This window comes from Vitis riparia, chromosome 1 (genome assembly GCF_004353265.1).
Source record: "Vitis riparia cultivar Riparia Gloire de Montpellier isolate 1030 chromosome 1, EGFV_Vit.rip_1.0, whole genome shotgun sequence".
NCBI classification, from domain to species: Eukaryota; Viridiplantae; Streptophyta; class Magnoliopsida; order Vitales; family Vitaceae; genus Vitis; species Vitis riparia.
In genome coordinates, this window is record NC_048431.1 from 23,918,764 (window position 1) to 23,935,604 (window position 16,841).

The window sequence follows — 16,841 nt, forward strand, 5'->3', positions numbered from 1 at the left end:
TATAATCGAGTATGTTGGAGTGAATAATGACATTAAAAGGCATATATTGATTTACATGGGATTGTGTAAATCTCATAGGTTCAAAAATGGCTTTTGAAGAGGAGTTAAGCGCCCTAGAGGAGCACTCAAGCTCTTTGGACATTTTTTTTTAGTAATTTAATTCCATTTTTTTATCTTATCAAACTTAGATTATTAGGGTTTTCTTCATATAAATGTGCCTTATTTTATTAACATAGTTGACACATCCTAAATCATTATTACCATTATTATTCTTTGTGCATTTTCAATATTCTCAAAGGTTTAACTCTTATTCAAAGTGGTTGACAACATCCCCCGTGTTGTTAAAGACTCCACTAAGAGGCATGAAGTATTGCATTGTGGATGTGAAGATAAGTATAACCTTTAAGAAAAGATATCATATGATGCAAGTAAATTTATGCACTTGTTCTTTTGTAAATTTAGTGAATTTGCTTCGTGGTCGATTAGACTAGGGTTTTTATATATATCTATAGACTTTTTGACAAATTATGTAGATGATTTTACACATACACCACATATCTATTATATGATTGGATTTTATTTTGATATTTAAATATCACACATTGATTAAACAAATTCACAATTGAGAAAAAAAAAATTAGGCTTAAAAATTAAGACTATCTATTCACCACCCCTCTATTAAGGAACTTTCAAAATTTATTTATTTTTATTCCTATTTAATTTTGATTCATGAAACCACAATGAGTGGGATCATCCATAGACAATCCACTATACTTTGACGGAAATAACATACCTATATATCGAAATGATTATATGAAATTTTTCTTTAAAATGCAAGGTGAGCAATTTGGAATTCAATTGAATTTGACTAGGGAAATCCATTAAAGTTGGATGGGATTGGATGATCCATTAGAAAACTTAAGCCCAAACTTGAATGGGATAGAATCTACAATGAAGGTAGTGAGGCTAAAGCAAGGCCTTCTATAGCATATTTAATGGTGTGAGTCTACATAAATTTTGTAGGATAACAATCTACAAACATGCTAAAGAGGCTTAAGATATTCTATTTGTTACTCATATAGACACCTTTGATGTAAAATTATTTAATTCAAACACTAACTACCAAGTTTGTGACTATTTTAAGATCTTATCCATAGGTCAAAACCTCCTATTGAATTTAACATAGACTCAATACCATTTCAAGGTTGAGAGTCTATGTAGTATAGTAACTTGGTGAATTATGACAACTAAAAGTCTTATGCCATGATTCATTGTAGGTCATGTCCGATGTTCATTACATGCACTAGTGTATTAACCATGAGAAAACCATCTCAATTATTAAGATAAGTCATTTCTCTAATTAGGAGGTAGCTAGTGCACTTTAGTCTTAAATGGATTGCCCAAATCCGTGAATCGATTGTGACTTACTCATCATTCTACAAGGAACCCATGATTTTGATATTTTATGCAACTCTTTATGTACTTAAGCCATGTACGATACAAGTAATATGGACATGTGTACTCAAATAACAAAATAATGCATATAAGATAAAGGGAAACCAAGAAATATAAATAAATAAATTTATTAATGAATCTCAATATGTTATATCATGTCATGTTTTTCAAAGTTTAATCTCAACAGTGGCACAATTTAAAGAACTAAGGAACCACTGGAAGAGAAAATATATAAAAAGGAAATACTACATGTTTTGTGAAATTGTTAGGATAAGACCCTTAAAAGTATGACATGATGTAGTAATAAATAAAATTTATATTATGACTCAAAATTTCTTTTTTTGTCTCATTTTCTATATCATATATGTTGAGAATTCAAACTTGACATTTCTTATATTGTACATGACTTGGGTGTATTGGAAGTTGTATGAAAGATCCAAGTCTAGCAATAGATTGATGAAACAGTTTCTTGATCGATGAGTACGTATAGAGGTGATGTCGTTCGATCGTACATGTCTTCATGACTAGCGTGCGATTTCTGGTTTAAAAAATTTCATTCCTTTTTTCAACTAATCACAACCTTCTTTCTGACAAACTACTAAAGTTATACCATGACAAAGTCACAATGATAAATACTGTAGACTTTTGAACCTACATCTCAATTTTACCATGCAAAACTCTTGTTAATTCCTAATTGCACTGTGCATGCATTGTGGTCAATTTTGGTAATTTATTTATTTTTTCTCATTTTTCTTAGGTTAGCCTTAATCATCAAGCATTGGGTTGAAACATCTACTAGACTTGTAATTCACATATTCTATCTAATGAAATTAGAGTTTATGGGTCGTCATTATATTAAAGCAATAATATTTAACAAATATATTTAGTGCTTTGAGACATTTAATTTTTAACCTTTTATTCTATATTATGCTCTATATGGTTTAAACATAAAATAATTATTTTATTGAATAATCTATCAGAACCTATGGTAACCATGGGAATTCAAGTTGTCTAGCTATGAGCTTAATATAGGTTGGTAATTCTTGACCAAACCTCAAGTTAGGTTTAGTGTGCAATGTCTTCATGACTAGCGTGCATGTTGACCAACCGTATATGTCTTCATGACTAGCATGCAATTTCTGGTTTAAATTTCATTCATTTTTTCAACTAATCACAACATTCTTTCTGACAAACTAGTAAAGTTATACCATGACAAAGTCACAATGATAAATATTGTAGACTTTTGAACCTACATCTCAATTTTATCATGCAAAAGCCTTGTTAATTCCCAATTGCACTGTGCATGCATCGTGGTCAATTTTGGTAATTTTTTTATTTTTTTTTTATTTTTCTTAGGTTAGCCTTAATTCATCAAGCATTGGGTTGAAACTTCTACTAGACTTGTAATTCACATATTCTATCTAATGAAATTAGAGTTCATGGGTCGTCATTATATTAAAGCAATAATTAACAAATATATTTAGTGCTTTGAGACATTTAATTTTTAACCTTTTATTTTATATTATTCTCTATATGGTTTAAACATAAAATAATTATTTTATTGAATAATCTATGAGAAACCATGGTAACCATGGGAATTCAAGTTGTCTAGCTGTGAGCTTGATATAAGTTGGTAATTCTTGACCAAACCTCTTAGGTTTAATGTGAGTTAGATATATTGATACAGAGATTTGGCCTAAGTTAGCCTTCTAACTCACCCAAGTTGTCCTCCTATCAATTGATAACTTAAAATTATTGGAAACTTTAGATTACTCCGTTCTTAGGCCTTTGATCGATCATTAAGGTGCATATTATTTATCAATAGGCTTCTCTAGATCTAATGTAGTAGAAAAAAATAGTCTAAAAAACCCTTAAAAAGCCTAGATCTAGAGGTTTAGGAATTATACATGTAATATGAATCCTTCTAGATCAATTCTAATCCAGAGAAGATGTTAAAGATATCGTAGAACTTGTCCACCCAACAATCTTCTGTCTGATTTCTTCCTTTCATGGACCTTGGCAAAAGAGAAGTGTGGTCTTCTCTTTTTCTATGAAGGGTGGTGACTGCGAATCTTTGTTGTAAATAACATACTAAATCCTTAAATATGTGATAACTCTAGAAAAAAAAAAAAATAGAGTTACCATGACTTTATAATATTTTGAGTTGTCATCCTTTGAGATTTGCTTTAATGTGTTTATTTGTGTTTAGACTAAAAGGATTAATTATTTGTTAAAGATAATGAAATCTTGATTTAAATAACTAGGAATAAAATATGAATAAAGATTTTCTAAAATACTAAATCAAATAAAGGAAAAATATTCCGAAGAGTTTCATAATTTAGTGTCAAATCCTTAAAGAGAGAACATTATAAAACCTAGGGTTTATGATCAAAGTCAATTTGCAACCAAATTAAATCTTTAGACCAATATTACATCCAAAACTTAAAATTTTCATTTTTTAAGATAGATTCCTAAAATAATCAAATGAATGAAATTGATTGGGTTCAAGATTTGATTTTTTTAACCCTTTCTACTCCTTATAGTTATTTTTTTTTTAACCCTTTTATATTGTGTGCAACAAGTTTGAACATGACCAAAGTCGGTGTTATAAAAAATTGTTCAATAAATTTTAATCTCATGTAAATAAAATAGTGAATGAGGCCAACTTCTTTAAAAACCAAATCTTGAGCTCCACTTTTAGACCCTTAGGTCGACAAGATAGTTAGCCAAGTATGAGAATTTAAAACTCTCTTATAATTTTGAGATAATATTAAGTGGTTTGTGAGAAGGTAATGATGAACCAGCTAATGGGTAGACTTGGATCGGTAAAATATGGAAGGAAAGGGGAGGGCAAACAACACAAACCATTTGGTGGGTTTAAAACGCTGGGTTCAAGATTTTTTAAAGTGTTGGGTTCCTCTGAAAAACATTAAGATCTACAGTGCAATCTGTAAACAATCTATTTTGTCTTCCCACAAATAATTTGTCATAGTGGTCCCTGGGATTTGATCATCATAATGCATTCACCAATCGATTGCATGCATTAGGCTCGTTGGTGATCATTGGTGCTCCTGCCCTTATCGAATGATAGTATCAATTAATTATTTCTAGGGGGCTTTTCCCCTCTTTAGAGCATGATTTTGCATGATTGGATGAGATTTAGTGTGTGCATGAAATGTTTACAGCTTTTAGTAATGTCCCATTCATGGATCGATTTAGGGTATGCATGCTTTATGTTTCCATTTCATCATGATTTTTAGGTCAATCATATGGTTAATCACAGTGATACACTCTTTCATGCATTGATCATGCAGTACTTATCATTAGGATTTTATGTGTATTGCATTACTTTGTTTGATTAGTGGTAATTTTGATAATTTATCCTTCTTGATACATTGATCATGCAAGTAATATTATTGTGATTTTATGTACATTGCATCTTCATGGTTGGTTTAGGGTTGATCATGTGGACGATCATGGTTTTAGCTCTTAGATCAGTTTTTACCTAGGTTGACATGGTCGACTTTTCTCATAGTAGTGATTGTTGGTGTAGAGGAGGAGGAATTGTAAAGAGAAAAATGAAATCGTGTAGAGGATTTTGTAGTTGAGAGGGTTGTAAACTTATTTTTGCTAAATTCACTCTTTTGCTAATGTCACCTAAGTTCTCTACACTAAATCCTAAAATATTCCTTCCATTTTTCTATTCCTACGTTTTGTTTAGGGATGGCAATGGGGTGGATTTTTTCGGGTACCCGCCCCAATTATATATAAAATTAATTTAATTTAAAATTTAATTTTACTATTTTTAATATATAGATAATAATAATTTTTTTAAATAAAATAAGTTATAAAACTATAATAATTTTATTATTTATAAAATATATTTATTTTAATGTAATTAAAAATTTTAAAAGTAATTTTTTTTTAAAAAAAGAAAAAGTTAAACCGAGTGAGGCAAATTCCTATACCCGCCCTGTCCCGTTTAATTTTTTAAACGGGACGGGGATGAGAATTGTTTTTAATAAACAGGACGGGGTTGGGATGGGGTGACCTGTTTCGAACCCGTCCCATTGTCATTCCTAATTTTGTTATAGTCACTTTCAAATCTCCACACAGGTAGAGAGGCCTAGAAAATTCTATCAATGCTAAGGACACATTGTGGTGATTTTTTGAAGATTAATTGTAAGAATTATAAGAAGACAAACTTGGTGGATAAGCTAAAAAAAATAGGGTTGGAATGATCTCCCCCGACCCATCACTCATATGGTACATGATATAATATTGGGTGCTATCTTCTCTCATTGTAAGTAGGCATTGTCTAAAAATTCTCTTTATGAAAATCGAACTTGGTGGTGGTTTTGTGGGAGAAGTACAAAGCCAGTTGCTGTAGCTCCTTGGTGAGTCCCGGTGCCCCACAGTAGAACACTCCTGCGCCAAAAGTGCACTCTTCAATTTTAGTTATTGATCCATAGCTTCCATTAATTTTCACTGAGAAAAAACCTTTTGAGTCTGTCATATAAAGCTAGATAGCAAGGGTATATTGGTAGTTTGTAGGTAAGGTAACTCACCAACTCGACTATCAGGATGCTGGAGAGCGATGTTCTTCAAGACTTGTCGCCAGTTGGGTCTGGCAAAATGAGATTTTACACGAGTTCCTGACACCACGTCCACGCCATTCTTGGCATGATAGAGGGTCTGAAGCATGGTTATGAGGGCAGACCTGGCATCTCCTTCTTCAAACACGCTTGTGCAGTAGTTGTGCAGCTCTACAACACCCTTCTCATCCATCTCCGCCACCTCATTCATTATCCCTTTAAACCACTCGAATGAACCTTGTTCCCTGGTTACCCAATAATAGTAGGCCCTCTTGGTCTTGAAAGTTCTCTTGTTCTTCTTCTTCCTGTCGCCATTATCATGCTCTGGGATAGTCTCAACTCTTATTTGTATGTCCTTCTTGTCTTCTTCCTTGGCCTTCATGTTGTTGATGATGTCCTTGACTATGCTGATCATGGGAGTGGCACCTATCCCCAGCCCAACCAGCAACACCACCTCGTATTTCTTGTAGTCTTGTGCTGGAGCTCCATATGGACCGTCTATCAAGATCTTCGGAAAGCTGTTTCTCAATTTTAATCCAAGTTACATAATTATCCAATGCATGTGATCAAATTTGAAAAATGCATGGTTCATTCAACATCCAGCATAAAAGTTTTCCTCTCGTTAACAAGCGAGTCTAGGCATCTTACTTAGGACCGTTCCGTTCGAGCGAGCAATCAGCTCTGAGCAGTCCACTTTTGCCACCAGTTGGAGGCTGACAGGCCTATGCAATCAAATGGCCATAAATAGTTAAGAGAAGGAAAGGAAATCCGACTTGCAAGTTGGCTAGTTGACACTTCGAGAAGATAATCAGACCTCGCGGAAAACAGTTTTAAGTTGTCGTGTCCAGTCGCCAAGAGTTCTAATATGAACACTTAGATAGTCATCTCCCGGTGCTGAAGTTAAAGAAAAAGGGTGCCTGTTCATACCAAACAATTAATTTTTTTGTTTAGTGTGTATAAATATATGGCTTCATCACGTAGTAGTGCCTTATTTGAATTTACTTACCATTCGAAGGGGGAAACCGATGAGCAGTTAACAAACATGTACTGTCCACTTCTGTATTTGAAGCCCTGGGGCTTTGTCATGTGCAATGTCAACACATTTCCCGGATAAACAGCAACCTTACCAATACCCAGTGTAGATTTATCAGAATTCAAATATACTTGACAATGTAAAACAGTCTACAATCTACTTTGTGTGGATGCTTATCAAATGAATAGTGTCAAGGAAAAAATGTTTGATCAAACTACCTTTAGAATCCTAACAGGCTTGATGGTTGATCTAAAAGATCTAATTAACCTTTCACATGCATAAAGGACCAATGGCACAGCGATGTACATCCATGTCTGCAATCAAGAGATTGGAAAAGGGTATTAAAATATTCAGTATACTAATTAAAAAGAAAAACAAAAAACCAAAAAGGAGGAGATAATTAAAATGACATGAAAGAGGGAACTGCTTCTGTTGATTGAGTCACAGAAGAAAGGTTCTTACCGTTTTGTTATACCATTCCTTGGTAAGATAAAGGTAAATGCCATGGACGATCAGGAGAACGTAGACGATGACAAAAAGATGGTGTGAATACCAGAAAGCATTGAACCCGGAGAGTTTTTTAAGGGTTACGGGGAGATTCAGCTTATTCCGCCTAAACCAAGGGGTGGCTAGTGTGAAAGCTATGGCCATCAAGATCACCATTATAATACCAGTCATCCCTTCCACTCCTTTCAAAAACCACCAGTAGTTGGTAGGCTGCTCCTCGCCAAAGTAAGGTTCCATGGGCTTGTATTCCTCTTCCGTCGCGTGAATAACTTTTGGGAAATCACATGTTAGATGAGCACCACCATGTAATGCAACCCCTATAGCAATTGCAACTGCAATGGCCTGAGAATAATGTAACATGAAGATAAACAATCTAAACAAAGAATTACACCAGAAATTGCATCATTTAATATCAGAGAATTGTTGGGCACCTTGTGGAAATTCAGATTGTCGTCAAAAGGAACAAGGACGCCTAATTTGGTCTTGTTTCTCAGCCAGGTAATAGTGTTGCGGCAGACTGGAAGTAAAATTAGTGCCATGTTGAACTTAAGAGTCTCCGCGGCTCCTTTTGCAGTACAGACACAGTATCCCGTCACCTTGTAAGCAGCCTTATGGCGATACTGAACAAATTTGTATGTGAAGAGGCCTGCCAATATCCCAAGCCACAACATCATAACCCAGAGCCGTTGCCAGTTATCCATGACGAAGTACTTGGTCTTGTAGCACCATCTCTTCAATGGGTTATTCTCCTGCGTGGGCTTGAGCTTCTGGCTTAAGAGTTGACTCAGAATTCGACTATCTCCTACGCTAAAGGTTTGATTGGGTTCTTGCAACAACAGTGTTTCCAGGTTCTGAACCTGTTTAACAGATAAAGAGTCAATGCCAGGAGGATAGGATGATGAGTATGATAATAAAATACAAAAAAAATAAATTATGTCACGCACCATGATGTATCCGACATTATCTGGGTCCAGTTCTTCCATGATGAATGCTGCATACTCATTTGCTTGTTTCTGAATATTGGAGAGCTTGTTGGCAGCAGCACTGAGACTGATAATCTACAACATAAACAAGTTTCATTGTTAGACCTCAAATCATATCTTTTAGGGGAATAACAACTACTATCCATGGTAGTTTTTGCAAATGGAGGGTGTAGTCGTTAGACTGAATTGTTGAATTTCAGCCGGCCAAATAAATGCAGCTGAGAGATTATATATATTGAAAGAACATTCACAGGGGAGAAATTATTCTTTTGGATAGACATAATTTAATACAATTCCTACCATATGATATACCTCTCCGACTTCTTTTTCTGTGATTCTACCATCAGCGTTTTTATCCATCCTGCATGCATTTATCACCAATATATCATCCTTATTATAAACTGGAAACTTTCTCAACTAAGATGGAGAGAATTGATGAATATTTAAGGATTAACAAATGTTTACATGTCAAAGAAAGTCTGGAGGCGGGAGTCGAAGCCTTGATTGGAGATCTGCTCCCAGAAGGCTTTGAGCTGCGCCTGGTCAATTGAATCTCCCGTTAAATTATGCCTCCGGGCAAGTGCATGGAACAGCGCATCGGCGAAATCCTTGGAATCCTTGTCCATCCCTGTATGTACAATAAACTTTTGAGTGATAATTAGCCAGATAAACAGCAGGACAGCCAAAACCAAAACCAAAAGATGTTGCAGTCAGTTCAACTACCAATGCATTCGCAGAACAAGGAGAAGTGAAGAAGGCCGTTAGTGGAAGCAGTGAGTTCATCGAAGCGCTTCTCAACGACGGGCCACCCAGTGGCGCCACCACTGGCCTTGGTGGTGATGAACTTGAGTCCCTTCAAGGCGTGAGTCACAGCTGACTTTGTCCTATCAAAATGTCTAGCAGGAGGCCGCTCTGAGAAGGAAGGGAAGCGTTTTAGCTCCTGAGACACCGGTTTTATGCAGAAGATGGAGGAAGCATAGGAGGACTTCTTTTGGAGGGACTTCTTGGCCAGCTGGGCCAGCTGCGGATCTTCGCCCTTTGCTCCCCCAGGAGCCTGGACGCTGTGAACTGTAATGGAGTCATCAAAAACGCCGAGAGTGATCTCCACGTAGGCATCTTCATCACGAGGAGTAACACTGGTGCTCTTCAACTGGGAGGAGGTCACTGGTGGAATATTGAATCTGGCACTCTCTCTTGTGGATCTCTTCTTGTCTGGAGGTCCGCCCAGAGGGCCACAGTAGGATGCTTCGTCACTTTGGACGTTCTCAGTATCGGACTTGTCATGGATTCTCATCTTGAGATCTAAGGTGGGAGGAATCAGAAATGACTAATAAATGTATAAGTGCCTCCAATTTATTCTAACAAGCCTCAGAATGAATAGATTAGAATTTGACAACTATAGAAGGCCGGAGATTCCAAGAACTAGGGTGATTAAAAAAAAAAAAGACAAGGCCAGGCAGTTCAAAACCTGTCTGGCTGTCTCCACACATTGGGGGATATAAACAATGTAGAAAGATGAGTCATTAAACATTAGAAAGTTTTGTCACTTCCCAATACTTCAAGTTCCAACTCCCTTTCTTTCTCTCCTCTCGCCCTATTGGGTTTCCATGGCATCAAGTTCACATCAGCAAACCAATTTCATACTGGTGGGTGCCAGAAAAAACTTGTTTAATCATCACAAGTTCCCAATACTTCATTCCTTTTTTTTCAGCTCACGATCTTCTTTCTGACACCTCATCACAAATTCACGATGATAAGTATAAATTCTGCAGACTTTTGAACCTACGTCTTAATTTTACCTCACAAAACCCTTGTTAATTCCCAATTGCACTATGCATCGCGCCCAGCCTTGGTTTTGTTTATATTGATTTATTTCTCGTTTCTTGGGTTAGCCTTAATCCGCCAAGAATTGGGTTGAAACACGTACTACACTTGGTAACCCACGTACATGTTCTGTAATGTTACTACATTTTTTTTTTTCTCTGGTCTTGCAAACATTGGGTCCAAGTTTGGGGCTCTACTTTTAAGAGTGAGTTTCATTCACTTTCCTTTGAGTTTTTGGTTAAATGCAACTAGCCCAGATTTGAAATTTTATTATACACCTCTCTTATTTTGAATGAGATGAGAGGTAAAGTAAAAATAAAAAATGTGTTTGATAAAATTCTAAATTTATGGGGGTTAGATGTATTTAACCGAAACAGGAAAGTAAATGAAATTAATTCTTACTTTTAATTTAGATCCTTAAGACAAGATAGCTAGCCACGCATGAGAATCTAGCTACAACCCTGTTACAATTTTGAGACAAGTGTTGCAGAAATTGAAGTGGTTTGTGAGAAGGTAAACACAAAGAGCCAGCCAAGATCATGATAGTTAGACTTGGATCAGTGAGGTGAGGGAGGAGAGGCAAGCAACTCAAACCATTTGGTGGCTGAAAACATTGGGTCTAGCCCCTCTACTGCTAGGTTTAATCTTTTCGTCCCATGGCTAAGTCTAGGCCTCAGTCCAAAGCCCAAGTTGTTGGCCTAAGTCCATAGAAAGGGCCAGTTGGTCCAACCAATGCCTTCTTCCTGACCCAAGACTTATACTAATTATTGATGTAAGGTGCCACAACATCTTTAGGGAAAAGTTCTGTGAAAAAACCCTATTAATTAGTGAAAAACAGAAATGAAAAATCTGACTGCTCCAAACAATTTGCTATAAAAATAGGTTGTTAGGGCTTTAATCCAAGGATGAAATATTGATAATCATAAATATATCAGTGTTTCGATTTTACATATATATCAAATATATTAAAGATATATTTATAGATATTTTGACACAAAATATCGTTGATCATAAAATTTATTAAAACTTATGAAAATATTGATAAAAAGACTAAAAATGATATAATAAGCAATAATAGACATTTTAAATTTTGTTTATAATATATATATGATATAATTTATCATATTTGATAATAATATCGTGTATATTGATAAAAAAAAATGAATTTTATAAGTATATCAAATATTGTTCAATAATAATATTGTGATATTTAATTATAATATATCTAATTTTAAAATATATTTAATATTAAAATTATGAACCATTTAATTCAATTGTATTAAGTGATATAAAATAAATGACGATATATGTATAAATTTTTTTAATATTTATATTTTTTATATTTAATTCATATATAAAGTTTAGAAAATTATCACCATAATTTCTATATTTTTAGTGATCAATTAAATTAAATTTAAAAATAAAATAATTAGAATGAATTTGTTTATTAAAATATTTTGTCTTTGTCATGGTGTTAGTATATATTTAGTCTGGTTACGCATGTTTGTTTTGGCTTGGGTTTGAGTCCCATCGCCTGCAAGCCAAAATCCTTACAACTCTTGGATCAATCAGGGTCGTCATATGCACAACCAAATGACCGTTCCAATATGGGCTATTGGATCACTTCAAATGCACTCGACAATTTTTCGCCAAAATATCGACGACTACATGCAATGGTCGGCGATTTTTTCATGGTTTCATTGATTCCTCGGTAGAAACTAATATATCATTGAATGTGAATGGTATTATAACTAATACATAAATAATTACCAAACACACACACACACGTCATCATAAAAGATTAAGGGATATTTTCAAATAATTTTCCAGTCAACAATCAAATTAAGAATAAAAGTTATATTTTCGTACATATTTCACAATGAATTTTAATTCATAACCAATCATTTAAACAATTCATCATAATTACAAGAAAGAGTGATTTTTCTAATATGTTTCTCATAATAACTCAAAAATTCATAACTAATTTTAACATTATATCAAAAGTACATCTAAAATTACTAAAGCTAAGAAGGACAAATTAATTATTCACTGATGCCCAAATAACCAAATCTTAAAGGTGCATTGATATTCAACACTACATCATTTCCTAATATCTAAAATAATAAATATATCTTAATACAAATGAATCAATATTAGTATATGTACTACTATTGAATAATTATATATATTTACATACATATATATATATAATTATAATTTAAATTATATATATATATATATATATATATATATATATATATATATATACTAAACTTAGTTGCCTTATAAACTTGAGTTACTGAGTCCCTAACACAAGTTTGACCAAAATTTAATTTAGAATACTATTTTTTTATTCAAGTCCAACTCAAATTGAGGATTAAAATAGTCAAACTAAAAATAAAAATAAAAATAAAAATATCAAGTTGAATTCGGATAGAGATGGATTGAAACTGCATAGACTAATTCAGAATTCAACAATAACACATTTATACATGCGGGTCTTTTGTAACCAATGAGCAGAATTGGAGGAAAATCAACTAGACTTACTAGAAAAAATGGAAGGCATGGTAAAGCATACCTCCTAAAACCCTAACCTTCTTATATATATATATATATATATTCAAAAGAGTGCAAATTAATTACACACACGCGTACGATGTATATGTACAAGATGGAACTTGGTTCTAACAATTCAAGCAAAATAAACTCATTTTTCAACCGTTGGAAATAGAGGATGGAAGTCAAGGGGTGGAAGGTTTGTGCATGAGAAATCTCAAAACAATCTAGCCGCTTAGCCACACAATTTTTTTCTTGTTTACACTCCAACATGAAAATAGCTAGCTACTACACCCAATATTAATTTAATGACAACCAATTCTCAACATCATCCCTTCTGTCATCAATTCTGAACCAACTGTACGTTTGTTTAATTATTTGCTTTAATTTTATATGAAAACACAGAGCCCTTGATAAACCCTTTACTAAGTATAGCCTGTAACTTGAGCGTTGGAGAAATATGGGTGACACAAATATTGCTGTACAACAGATGGAAAACCAGAAGCATGACTCTTCATTTTCGTCACCCAAAAATGATATTATTGCATATACGGAGTTTGGCGACGCCCATGAAAGTGCGATGTTTGTATTTTTCTGATATGCAAGGCTGCTCAAACTTGAGATGATCACATCAGATTGCAAGAATAGATGGTGAGTAGTGATGTCAACCCCAACTGGTTATAAGTTGGCTACCTTGCATTATTTAGTTAAGACAGCTGTGAGGTGCATGTAAGTTTGGTCAGCACAGCTCCAATCCAGATGTGCCACATCAACCACCAGCAGAGCCACAATTTGACAGATAGGAAAAATAAATGATTTTATGAACTGTATGGTGCAGGCCGTGCAGCAGCTAGCCGGCCCAAAGCTCAAAACAAACCACATTAATGTCACATGTTATTAAGCTGAAAAGCCGGCCCCTCCAACATTTAGCTGAAAAGACATGCGTTCTTCTTAATTTTTGCCATTATCTTGATACATTATGCATATTTGAGTAGTAGTATCAGTATCACATGATGGTGGCATTGGAAGATCTTATGAATCAAGTAACTGGGTTTGAGTGTGTGTGAGTATTTATATTAATATAGATTATATAGTATACAAAGTCAAATGGATGGGATCATGTTCGATCATAGAAGAGAACAATCACCTAGTTCAGGTGACATCTGTGTTTGAAGAGTAACTGCATGCCCGCGTGTGGAAGGAGAGAGACCAGAGGGCGACCCTATTTTAAAAAAAATTATTTTCTACTCCCACATGTACATAAAATTACTACTTCTGGATGATGAACCTTAATATATATTTTTTTCTTATTGAGACAGGCAACAAGTACATGCAAGTTACAGATAGACTATATCAATATACACCATCGTAATCTGTGTTATCCACACGAAAACTTGGATTTCCGGGTCGTCTTGCTGCTTCCGGTTTTGTGCTGCCAAACATACAAAATGGCATTCCTTAGGGATGTAATGTGTGTCAAACAAGTAAAAGGGAAGTTGTATATAGTATATACATCAAATTATGACCATTTCTCATTTCTTCTTTAAGGAGCTAAAAGTTTGATTTGCCGTTGCACAAAAAGAAGTACCTTCAAATTAAACCGTTTTCAAGTAGCTGGGAGAAAACCTCCTTTTTACAACTGTTGCATCAAAGCTTGCAAGAGGAAGAAACTTATAAAAAGATTATAAAAGAAAAACAATTTCATGGAAGCTTCATGATAAAAATCCTCCTTTTTACTAAATCCATCTTTATATCCACCAAAAAGATGGATAAAAATGCAGTCATTCAGTGAAGAATTTTAGATGCAGGGTTATGATGCATGCATGAATGCATGTCTTGTTAGGGCTTAGAAATTTGCTATGTATATATGCATATATAACATTTTATTATTTCTTTAAAAGGCACAATTAATATATTGAGGTGGGAATATAACTTATGAGCGAGTTAGAAGACTAATCCCTATCAGATATAATATTTTCAGATTAGTATTTTTTTAACCCAAAATCTGTCCGATTGCAGCCCTCAAAGTCCGGTGCTAAATATAGTATTTTCTTTATTTATATATCTTAGATGCAACTATGCAAAAGAAGGGAATAGAAATGAAAGGGGAGTGAAATAGGACAATGAAAACAATTGAGAAATTAATAGAAGGTAAGCAAATGAATTAAAATGAAAAATTGGGAAGGAAAGGAGGAGAGGGAGGTGGGAGTCTGTTGGAATGCTTACGGTTACGGATGAGGTGGAGGTGGAGGAGGAGGTGCGGATGTAGATGCAGATGGGCAACAGAGGTGATTAAAAGTGGCATGTGATGAGGTTTGAGGGTGAGAGGCTGCTGCACATGATGTGGTGTAATCTGGACCCCACCCCTCTTCCCATATAATTAGCCTTTTGTTCTCTTAAAAACACTGGAGAAGTGGACAGCTAGCCATGCGCCTTGTCTCCATTACCCAACAACCGTATCCACCATCACATGACTCGCTTCCTCTAAAGTGCAGCCTCAATATCTTCTCTGCCCTCTTTCCTGGGCTCCATCTCATACCATGTTATTTTCGTCCTGATTTACGTCCCACCACCTACTTTCCTTTTCTCTTCCTCCTGGTCCCATTGGCTGCCCATTTTCTTTTTACCCGTTCACATATATCATGCCAATCTTGACCAATACAACACCTCTAACATATGAAATTTATCATCCTACAAATGCTATGATGATGATGTAATTTGACGTTTTATAACATATATAAAGCCACTTTATTTCGCATTTAATTCATTAAATAAGACTCTGTTATGTGGTCTACGCCCTAAGGAGATTCCATGTAGCTAGCCCCCTGCAGAATCACTCCATTTGAGTCTTGAGAGGACTGACTCGTTTACTTTTATTGACTTGTTGAATGTACTGGCAGGTTCCTCTGGTCAGGAGGCTAAAAGGAAGACAAAAGGGAACAAATATATATATATATATATATAGTGTAGCTCCTGGGAGCAGCTTCCTTTGCAGGTGATGCATTTACTACATTTCACCTGTTACCTTGAGATGAATAGGAGAGGTAGAGGTCTAATTGAATGACTCCAAGCAATATGGTGGAAGTGGTGAATGGTTCCGCCAACATTCACGACATTGTAATGATGACATTTAGTCATTTTTCACCAAACCCCTTTTCCTCAGAGTAAACAGAGTCCCCATCAAGGAACTGCCTAAAAGAATAAATTATTGTGTGAAAATGAACTGTTTTAAGTGGGTGATTTCTCGGTTACCTTTTTAATGAAGATTGCTAGCCAAAAGATTTAGCAAAATTCAATCATGCCGACACAGGGATAAATGTTGGGTTTGGTGAATCTGTTCCATGGGATGGGATAAGGAAGCCACTTAGGGGGCGCTGCTGCAGCTGCTGGTCCAGAAGTCTCTGGTGAGTTCAGGCTTGATAGCTTGCAGGAACCATCCTCTGATCCTCCTACCCATTAAAGCTATGAGCTGTGTGCATTACCCATTTACCCAAATACCAAGTGCAGTGGCATTTGATAAAAAAACAAAAGCCACAGGAACAGTTGTTGGAAAGAGGAGCCCGGGACTCAGCCCAAAAAACATACTGGCCCATGTTCATTGGTAAAGAGATGCAGGTGCAGGGTGTGAAATGGGCCAATGCGTGACTGACGCACCCCATATCTCTCTGGCTGTGAGACCGAAAGATGTTCCACTTGAATGCCAATGTTGAAATCCCTTTCCTCAAATCCCTCCAATCTCCAACGCGCCAAAGAAAATTATTGAAGCCGCTCTCCCACCGTCATAGATGTGGCTGTATGCATACTATTATTATTTATTATAATAATGTGTGGATTATTACTTTATCCATGGGTTAAAAACCTTAGCACGAGGTATTCAATAATATATGG

At 35.1% G+C, this 16,841-nt stretch overlaps 1 protein-coding gene across 1 annotated transcript; it reads right to left on the bottom strand.

The window, feature by feature from the left end:
- Window positions 1–5,773: 5,773 nt before the first annotated feature.
- LOC117924002 (respiratory burst oxidase homolog protein D-like) lies at window positions 5,774–9,867 on the bottom strand. Its single transcript, XM_034842546.1, has 12 exons — window positions 9,297–9,867; window positions 9,039–9,201; window positions 8,886–8,934; window positions 8,535–8,648; window positions 8,022–8,447; window positions 7,546–7,932; window positions 7,302–7,397; window positions 7,057–7,172; window positions 6,865–6,967; window positions 6,699–6,772; window positions 6,024–6,568; window positions 5,774–5,883 (listed from the first exon to the last, which is right to left on the bottom strand). Exons 1-12 carry the CDS (start codon window positions 9,865–9,867, stop codon window positions 5,774–5,776), a joined length of 2,754 nt encoding a protein of 917 aa, XP_034698437.1.
- Between the last annotated feature and the right edge of the window lie 6,974 nt (window positions 9,868–16,841).